Here is a 10,332-nt window from a genome sequence, read left to right on the forward strand (position 1 = left end):
TTTTTTTTTTTTTTTTTTTTTTTTTTTTTTTTTTTTTTTTTTTTTTTTTATGTTTGATGATTCAGAGAACCCATATTCTTTTGTCCTCAAAATGAGGGGTCTTTTTCCAACTCAGCCTCACATGCTTTGGTTGCAAGTATAAAAACATATTTTTCTTATTTTTTTTTCCTTTTTTGGTGGGTTACACGTAATGGCCACCTGTACTTTTCAACTTATATTTATTATTTTATTATGAGTCACGTAAATGTTTGTTTAATAAACCCACAATAAAAAGCTGGTTTAAAGACAATTTAAAAACAAATAAAATAAAATTTCTGTAGTTTAACGACAAAGAAAGGTATCTTACCAAAGATTCAAACAAGTTAGAATATTCCTCCACCAAAATCCAATCGGTTGAATTTCGGTAGAGTCGGGTGCGTTTTGGGCCTACCACGCTTTCGTTGTGCCACTCTGATTTTATCACACAAATGTCATCATTGTAAAGTATACCAGGTGGGCAAAGGAACTCAAGTCTGTACCATGGTAGGGTACTATTCTACCACTAGTCCGAGCTCGCATACCACTCGGTCTCTAACTTTGATAAAATTTGTAATAGCCCAAGCCTACCGCTATCATATATTATCTGTTTTGGTTCGTTACGTATCGTTGTCAACTGATGGTTTTAAATTTGTCTGTTAGGGAGAGGTTTTCACACTTTTATGAGATCCACTACAAGGTTTTAAAACTGTGAGGTCGGCGATGATACGTAGTGTAAGCAAAAATGGACAATATCTACTAGCAGTGAGCTTGAGCTATTACACAAACGGAATTCTAAGAATTTAACATGCTTTTCAAATTTAAAATTAAAATTTACTGAACACTAAAGATTAGAGGAAATAAACGTGAGGAACTAAATCAATTTATACTCGTAAAGTTTAGCACGTGTCCCTCTAATTCCGACCTAAATTTTTCTTTTGAAAAAATAAACGATCTCTCAATTCTCCTCCATTATTAGAGATAGAAAAGTCGAAAAAATTAATTAGGTCACGATAAGAATGTTGTTTATTTATTTATTTTTTTTTTGAAAAAGGGTGAAATACAAACAATTTAATTAGGTGAAAAGGGACAGCAAGTTGACAACCATTAATTCCACTAATTAACACACTAAATGCATTTAATATTTGCATTGATTACTTACTCACATTTCTAATTTGGTACTAATTAAGTTTTTGTTTGTTTAACTAAAAGAGAATTAAATGAATTAATTAAATTAATAAAAAAAATCGTATAATTTTATTTCACAGAAAACAAGATGATTAAATAAATTAATAAAAGAAAGGGTTAAATAAGTTTAAGACAATGATGGGATTTGTTTAATGCGAAGTACCGAATTATTCCCCCACTTTCTTAATTTTCTAATAATGGAAACAACTAATATTTGCCAAATCAGGAAATTATTTATTATTTATTTAATATTTGCCTACTTTTCCTCCTCATTTATGTGTATTAAATTATTTATATGTTTATTTTATATAGTCTATTTGAGTGGATGGAATTGATTCAAATGAGCCTCCATTTAACTAACATCTCCGAATCAATTTGGAGATTCTTTGCCTAAAATTTATTCCATTATTAAATTCGGAATCTAAGTTCAGCATCTGTTCATGTTCCTCTGCGTTATTAAGAGGGAAGTTTATTTCATAAACCCACAAGAATTCTTTCAGCATGTTTTGTCTCCTCCTTCAACACGTCAACAGACCTCTAAACTTTAAATTTTATGTAGTTTTAATTTTATATGCCTACCTATATTAAATTTATTATTAAAAATTATGTCTAAAGAGTTGCAGGAGAAGGCTTGTTGGGCCTATGGGCCTTGCGGTGTGTATTTGGGCCCATGGGTCTGGGCATTTATTTGGGCCATTTCTTTTAATAAAGAAATAAATTGCACGTTTGATCTAAATAATTTTAGATAAAGAATACAAAAATTAGTTTTCAAAATTTATATTTACTTAAAAATATTTATTGTTCATTTAATAAGCATAAAATGATTAAAAAAAGGTTTTCTTATTTAATTTTTAGAAAGGAAAAAACAAAAACTATAAACGTAAAGCAGTTTTTCTACACAATTTAAAAATTGTGTGAAAAATGAAAAATAAGAAACATGGACAGTTGTACTAGGAATAAACTTAAAATAATAACGTTATTAAACTCAAAAATTTTATTTTTGTTCAAACAAAAACTATGTTTTGTAAGTATTATTTATTTATTTTATTAACAAAGAAACAGAGATAATAAGTAATAATAATAATAATAATAAATCAAAGATTTTGAGAGCTAATTAATCAAAATGGACAATACAAAGAAGAAATTGAGAGTAGAACAAATTTAGATGTTTTAATTAATTTCATTTTTATTAATATAGCGTTAAAAGTATTAAAGAAAATGATTTTTTTTATAAAAAAAAACCCTAATAATTTAGGGGCTAAAATTAAGGGGAAAAAGATATTCATGGTAGAGTTTTAATATTATTATAAATTAATAATTTCCTGTACTTAAAGCTATCTTTTATATATAAAAAAATTGTAACATAATTTTTAATTTTTAATATTTTAAGAAAACGAAATTCCAACGGCGGTCTTCTTTGACCGTCGGCGGCGGCGAGGGAGGAAGAGAAAACAAACCATGTGGTTAACTGTAGTTTTGCATGACTTTGGCCTGGAACGTTGAGGTTTTTGGGTTATAAAGTCATCGCTGGTGTAATTTCTGGCCGAGTTCTTGATTTATAATGAGTTTTGCGTTAATATTAGGAGTTGAGCAATTGACCCGTTGATTTGACCCTCTTCTTCCATTTATTGCTCATCTCGTCATTGTTGATTACAAAAGATCACAAATAATGTTTTTAGAGATATCTACTCAAGTTCTAGGATTGGAGTCACACGAATACCGGCTTCAATCGAGATGAAAAATTTTCATTTAAATGAAGAACGAGAGAAGAAATGGTCACAAATTTTCATTTTCATATGATCTCGTAATTGTTGATTATATATCATCACAAATTTTTTGGTAATAATAATTATATTCTTTGTATTTATTCCAGCCAAATTTCCGCTTCACTCACCAACTATATATATATATAATATAATATATTATATTATAATATAATGCTGGACGTACTTTAAATGTTTGACATAGTTTAATATAATATATGTTTGCATAAATATTATATAATGAATAGTATTCTAAGCATAAATAAATAAATAATTTATTTACTAATCTATTATATTAGTAAATAAATTATTTATCTATTTATGCTTAGAATACTATTTTTTATATTATTAAAAAAATGAAATTATTCATTAAAAATTTCTTTGAAATTAATATTTTTATAAAAAAAATTACAAAAAGATGGAGAAAAATTACCTAGGTAATCCAATCCCGTGAATTTACCGTGTAAATCACCGCCTCAATGAAGCATACTAATTTTTAATATAATATTAAGAATCCTTTAACATGTTAGACACGTTTGAGCTTTAATACAATTTGTAAGTACCTATTTGGAAGACCTCGTTGAACTTTAACTTATTCGACATGCTTCAACACCCTAAAAACTGCTTTAAGTGAACTTGTTTGAGATTCGAATCACTCCACAAGCAAAATTGATCATGTTAAGTTGAATGATTATAAACATGCAATCTAAACTATATAAAATTGTAAAAAATACTTAACTCTTAGTTAAAAGAAACCACGGATGCTCTTTACTATATTTCTTTTACAAATATAAAATACAAGACTTTATAAAGCCTCAAAATAAAAACCTAAACCTTCCATCAAACATTTCAAGAGTTTGTAACTTTCATACTTTATGACTATAATTAACGACTATGTAAATGTAACTTAAAAATAAATAAAAAGGCTTAAAACTTAAAATACATTAAATGAAACACATAAACCTAGATTTCAATCTTTATCCTAAATTTGTAACCATTTAAAAATAAACGAAGCCGCATTTAAAGTATCTGGAACTTTTTGTTGCATAAATGAAAAAAGATGTCTTGGATTATATCATATTTGGTAAAAAACACAAGGTCATCCCCTTCCGATTATACAATGTAAAAACTATTAAAAGGTTATTTAATAATTGTCACGATCAACAGAGCGTGCATTTGTATCAGATTAGTTGATATGCAATATGATGATATTATGTAAAATCAGTAAAAGAATCTTAACTGTCCTCTAGCAATGAGCTTGTCTACACTTATTGGAGCCCACGAGAGTAACATAATACTTGAAAGGTACGAAGATTGTCCCCTAACAATTATAATTAATGCCTTGTACGAAAGTTCTTATATCTACCAACATTAGAACGACACGAAGTCGATAAAGAGATTAGGGACCATAGATCAACAAATATGAAATGCTCGAAAAAGGAACCCAACAAATTAAAGGCTCACGTCCTTCCCACCTGCAGAAAGCTAACCACTTCAATTCGTATGGTTATGAAAATTCTGAGGAAGCAGCGCCAATGGCCCATTTTGGCTACCAAACACAAATGAAGCATCGCCGCACATTCATAAGCCTACTTTTTAGTTTTCATCTTCCACAAACTTTTAAACTTTTTTCCATTTCATCCGTACCCACGATCGAAAAAAGTGTGGTTGAATGAGTTTTGACCCACTTTCTTGCAACTTTTTCTAACTCTCGGTGAACTTTTTTCTTCTAGGTTCCTCTTTTTCCATCTCGCTCTAATTCCATGGCATTCAGGCGCCGCGTGTGTCACGTCGTCTGATCATTGTCGTCGGAGTACATGACTTGGGTCACCGCTGTAGCCTCTAGAGCTTGTTCCATCAAAGATTTGTAGACGTGGGTCGCTGCTGGGTTGTGCACAGCGAGAAGGGAGAGTGAGAGGAAAAGAGGGAACAGGAAAAAAGTTTAAACAAAAAACTTAAATTCTAAAAACAAGGTTTGAAAACGGTGGAGAAATGCTGATCTTGCTATCAAATTTGATTGGATCCCAAAAATTTAGGTCGGTCCGCCCAACTAACCTACATTCTAATTTCTCTATGACTTGCATGGAAATTTCGTACCTAATCTCTTAGCTGTTTGTGGGTCTCTGTCTTTGTGTATAAGCTGTATGTGGGTCTCTCTGGATTATGTTGTATCTGACTTATGATCGTTGTTCATCATGTTTTGTCGTCTGATGTATAATTTTCTTAAATCTGGACCAAAATTCTCTGTCCAGAAATGATTTTCCCATCTAATTTCGCTGTTCTTCTTTCGATTTTCTAATTAGTTTTCATTACATGATGACTACCTCTGGGTTTTCCCATTTTCTTCTGCATTACTCTTTGATCTGTCTCTTATCTTGAATTGGGTTTTTAGGAAACGTTTTGTTCTTTTAAATCCTTCTTGAAATAGCTGGCATCCATTAAGTGTATTCAAATTGCAAATCCTTTGGGATTTGACCAACTGTTGTCATTCTTTGGATTAGGACAGCCCTGTTTTTTTCTTCTTTTCAAGCATTGTTTCTGACATGGGTCAGTACTTCCTTCAATTCAAGTTGTTTACCTACCATTACTAGATAGCTGTTTGGTCTATGAGGATTTCTTGAATTAAATTCTCTCTTATTTTGATTTGTGTTCATAGGTTTATATTGTACAACACATGGTTCAAGTAGCTTTCTGTTAATTCAAACATGTCAATTGCTAGCAGCCAAATAGAAAAAAGATTTATAATAAAGATGATGACAAAACTTTCAAGCTTGTGTTCACTTTAGACAAGACACATATATTCCCACTCTATAGCTGGAACAGTTTCTCTGCGGTGTTTTATTTTGTCCTTTTCTTTTTGTTTTTAGTTTAATATGGAATCGAACCATTAACATTTGAGATGCGAGCTGATGTCTTGTCCATTATGCTATGCTTGAATCGGCGAATGTTTTGTCTTTTTCGAGAATAAGAATTAAGAACATGTAATAAGCAGCCGTAATTATCTTTAACTTTGCAAGTACATGGACTTTTCTTGTCTATAAATATGTGATATTTCCTGTTTTTGAAAGACGTGTCTTAGTTTTTCTCATTTGTTTCTCTTGGTTCATTCTTCATTGTTGTGGAATATATGCTTTGTTTCTGAGTCCCCTGACGAGGCTCGCCATCTCAGGATCGAAAGAGAACTCTATTCTTGAAGATTGTTTTATTTATTCCAAGTCTGAGATCTTTCTTCTGCTTGGAGAGATAGTGACAGAGCCTGCTTGATTGAAGGTTAATCCGACCGGATACTCGTTTACATTCTTCTTCTCTATCTGTCCTGCCATTTTCCTGCTAGAACGGTTGTCTTGAAGGTATGTGTTTCCTTCCTTCATTTGGTTTAGAGGGGTTGTTCTAAAATATGTTGCATAGTTTTCTACCTGGTTTTGTGTATACATTCTTCATCTTGATGCATATAAAACATTGATCTAGTTTAGATCATGAATAAAGTAGCAAACGGAGTCACTGTGAGATCCTACGTCGGTTGGGGTGGAGAACGAAGCATTCTTTATAAGGATGTGGAAACCTCCTCCTAGCAGACGCGTTTTGAAAACCTTGAGGGGAAGCCCGAAGGGGAAAGTCCAAAGAGGACAATATCTGCTAGCGATGTGGTTGGGCCGTTATAGTCATGCTTTCTTCAATCTTCATATCCTCTATGCTTTCTAGGTGGTGGTAATTCATCATGGAAAATGGAAAATGTCAAGAAGATACACCCAAGGAGCTGTCTGCGGTTCCACCATTAATCAAATACATATCATCAGTTCAAGTCGCTGGCTTTGACAGTATTGAAGAGTGTAATGAAGAGATTGAGCCTCCAAATAACCCCTCTACCCTGCGTATTGTAAGTTCTTATGCAATTCATGTGTATTTTAGTGAAGAAAGTTATGAAACTAATGGTTTTTGAGATTTTATAAGTGTGTTCATCTTCTAGAATTGATTGTTAAGCAGGGAAATGTATCATCATCTGGCGTGCAAAGCGATGCCGAGTTTCAGTTGGGTAACCATCAAAGAAAAAATACTGTTTCTCTCAGCATGCCACCGTCCCCTGTAGGAGTTCAGCTGTCCCCCAAAACAGTTTTTTCAACTGGTGAAAGAATTCCAAACAATGGAACCTCAGGTCTTGCTGCTCTGGAAAAACCACAGAAAGCAACATTGTTTCACTCTCAGCCAATTCCGATGGGATCGACATTCGAGGATGCGGTGAGGAACATAAAGGCTGCACCGCACCCTAGTATTTCAAGATTGAAGGACAGAAGATATGATTCTTTCAAAACATGCTCTGGAAAACTTGCAAGGCAATTAACTATACTTCGTGGAAAGTCCCAACAACAAATTAGGCCAGATGAAACTGAAGCTCAGGAAGCAGTCATTGAGAACAACATACCTGCTGAACGTTACTTTGCTGCTCTGGAAGGTCCTGAGCTAGAGACACTAAGGGTATGTTACCTAGATTCTTAGTCCCTTTCTGTCATCAACAGACATGAAATAATTGCTCTTTCATTTTCCATTTCTAAACAGCCTTCAGAGGAAATACTGCTCCCAGATGACAAGACATGGCCTTTTCTACTCCGATTTCCAATCTCTTCGTTTGGTATGTGTCTTGGTGTTAGTAGCCAAGCAATCATGTGGAAAACATTGGCCTCTTCAGTTTCCACGAAGTTCCTTCATTTGAGCCTGAAAATAAATTTTGTTTTATGGATCATTTCCATTGCTCTTGTAATCACTGTCGCTTCCACTTACCTTCTGAAAGTTCTTCTGTACTTCGAAGCAGTTCGCCGAGAGTACTACCATCCTATTCGTGTCAACTTCTTCTTTGCACCATGGATAGCCCTCTTGTTCTTAGCAATTGGTGTTCCTCCATCTGTTGCTTCCAAACTGCATCCAGCACTTTGGTATGTTCTCATGACTCCATTTTTATGTCTTGAGCTTAAGATTTATGGGCAGTGGATGTCAGGAGGCCAACGAAGGCTGTCAAAAGTGGCTAATCCTACTAATCATCTTTCCATTGTGGGGAACTTTGTGGGGGCTTTGTTGGGAGCTTCAATGGGACTAAAGGAAGGACCTATATTCTTCTTTGCCATTGGAATGGCTCACTATTTAGTTCTTTTTGTAACTCTCTACCAAAGACTACCAACCAATGCGACACTCCCAAAGGAGTTGCATCCTGTGTTCTTTCTTTTCATAGCAGCACCTAGCGTGGCATCTATGGCATTGGCAAACATTCAAGGCTCCTTTGATAACGCTTCACGAATGATTTACTTCGTCGCTATGTTCCTCTATTTCTCACTGGTTAGTCTCTATGCAGCTTATTCATTTGTTGTTGGCTTTGTTTATTATTGTTGTTGTTTTATGAGCTTGTCATGAACACATAAGCATGAGGATACTATGAGATCCCCACACCAGTTGGAGAGGAGAACAAAACATTTTTTATAAGGGTGTGGAAATCTCTCCCTAGCAGACGCATTTTAAAGACTCGAGGGGAAGCTCGAAAGGGAAAACCCAAAGAAGACAATATCTGCTAGCGGTGGGCTTGGGCCATTACTAATGGTGACACTGGGCGATGTACTAGCGAGGAGGCTGAGCCCCGAAGGGGGTGGACATGAGGCCGTGTGCCAGCAAGGACGCTGGGCCCGGAAGAGGGTAGATTGGGAGGTCCCACATCGATTGGAGAAGAGAACCGAGTGCCAGCGAGGATGCTGGGTCCCAAAGGGGGGTGGATTGTGAGATCCCACATCGGTTGGAGAGGAGAACGAAACATTCTTTATAAGGATGTGGAAACCTTTCCCTAGCAAACGTGTTTTAGAAACCTTGAGTGGAAGCCCAAAAGGGAAAGTCCAAAGAGGACAATATTTGCTAGCGGTGGGTTTGGACTCTTACCGATACTGTTCACAATTCCATCCATGCCTTGAACGATGATTCAATCTTCATTTCAATGCTTCATTAAACGTGTTTCATTCCATGATTCTTTGCAGGTAGTTCGAGTCAATTTTTTCCGAGGCTTCCAGTATGTCACAACTGTCTTTCTTCTCTTTAAACTTTGATCATACTTTTCAAGTTAGTTTATCTCACAAACATTTTGTTTTGAATCATTAGGTTCTCACTGGCCTGGTGGGCATATACCTTTCCCATGACTGGAGCTGCCATTGCAACCATAAGATACTCAACTGAAGTTACAAATATAGTAACACAAGTTCTTGCTGTTCTTCTCTCTGTCATTGCAACAGTCATAGTGGGGTCTCTCTTCGTAACAACTATCATACACGCCTTTGTGTATCATGACCTCTTTCCCAATGACATCGCTATAGCCATTAGCGACAGGAAGCCAAAACCACCACAGAAGAACTGGTTCCAAAATCTAAGAAATGGAAATTCAGAATCCCAAAATATTGAAAACTTCTTGAAGTTTTCAGGCCCTGATAGCAAAGATTTAGAAGCATGTATTGGACCGAAAACCTCCGAAGGCGAAGACGGGATCGTCCCATCATCAAGTGATCAGCCCAGATGATCACAGGCTCAACCCTTTGTAAAAGTCACCACTCAAACATACGAGGAACTTGATTTTGTAGTTTGAATGGTTCCAATAAACATGTTGGAGCTTGATAGTTATACACACTGAGAGTTGTAAGATAATAGTTTTTTTGTTAGACATCTCATGTAATCTATCAATTTTTTTGTATCAATATCTATGATGGCCTTGATATCTTGTTCATGTGATATATCAATAAAGTAACTATGTTGAAATATTCCAAGTCTGAGTTTTGCCAAGTTTCAGCTGTTGCTAACTGCCCTTCAACCTGTCGATAAACTGTAAGGCTATGATTGAAACAGTTTTAAGAATGAAATGCTTTTAGATGGTAAAAAGTACCCGTTATCCAATGATGCTGGCTGACGAAGATGAATTCAAGAGGTCAAAAATTAAAATATCTCTTCTTACCGTCTCTCTAGGACAAAAAATAAAAAAACAATGAAACATTGATGTTGGATTGTCTGTCTTGTTTTATCCATTCATATAGAGCTGAGATTATCACTGAAACTGAGGCCACCAGCTTGCTGTTGGATGTGCTCTGTTTATGCCCACAATGACTGGCAAAATGATATGAAACAATGGAAGCTTTGGTCCCCCACAGTAATGGAAGCATCTTCTTGTGAAGCAGAAATTTCCAAAAAAGAAGGAATGTAAATAAAAGAGATATGTATTGATTCGAGCACGAACACGAGCAAGTTAGGCCTTGTTTAGTAACGTTTTCCATAGTACTAATCCGTATAATATCGTTCGTATGATCTACAAGAGTTCGTGCATTGGAAGTCATACGCCTTAAGAGAGTTCGTA

The 10,332-nt window shown here is 34.8% G+C and overlaps 1 protein-coding gene across 3 annotated transcripts; it reads left to right on the top strand.

The window, feature by feature from the left end:
- Nucleotides 1-4,398: 4,398 nt before the first annotated feature.
- Nucleotides 4,399-9,743, top strand: LOC111430215 (S-type anion channel SLAH2-like). Of its 3 annotated transcripts, none has more exons than XM_023066381.1 (7): nucleotides 4,399-5,002; nucleotides 6,136-6,316; nucleotides 6,669-6,843; nucleotides 6,948-7,439; nucleotides 7,521-8,291; nucleotides 8,975-9,006; nucleotides 9,096-9,743. In XM_023066381.1, the coding sequence occupies exons 3-7, from the start codon at nucleotides 6,685-6,687 to the stop codon at nucleotides 9,505-9,507; spliced, it is 1,866 nt and encodes a 621-aa protein (XP_022922149.1). In that variant the 5' UTR covers nucleotides 4,399-5,002; nucleotides 6,136-6,316; nucleotides 6,669-6,684; the 3' UTR covers nucleotides 9,508-9,743. The 3 variants fall into 3 exon arrangements, with proteins under 3 accessions (XP_022922149.1, XP_022922151.1, XP_022922150.1); XM_023066383.1 differs by having other exon boundaries at nucleotides 4,400-5,002; nucleotides 6,951-7,439; XM_023066382.1 differs by lacking the exon at nucleotides 4,399-5,002 and having other exon boundaries at nucleotides 5,029-6,316.
- Nucleotides 9,744-10,332: the final 589 nt, after the last annotated feature.

Source organism: Cucurbita moschata, unplaced genomic scaffold, assembly GCF_002738365.1.
Source record: "Cucurbita moschata cultivar Rifu unplaced genomic scaffold, Cmos_1.0 Cmo_Scf00033, whole genome shotgun sequence".
NCBI classification, from domain to species: Eukaryota; Viridiplantae; Streptophyta; class Magnoliopsida; order Cucurbitales; family Cucurbitaceae; genus Cucurbita; species Cucurbita moschata.

Excerpts from the sequence above, each read along its gene's own strand:
- LOC111430215 (XM_023066381.1), top strand. The coding sequence starts at position 6,685 with ATGGAAAATGGAAAATGTCAAGAAGATACACCCAAGGAGCTGTCTGCG. Across the intron at positions 6,844-6,947 it reads ACCCCTCTACCCTGCGTATT|CAGGGAAATGTATCATCATC; the intron begins GTAAGTTCTTAT and ends TTGATTGTTAAG. Across the intron at positions 9,007-9,095 it reads AATTTTTTCCGAGGCTTCCA|GTTCTCACTGGCCTGGTGGG; the intron begins GTATGTCACAAC and ends TTGAATCATTAG.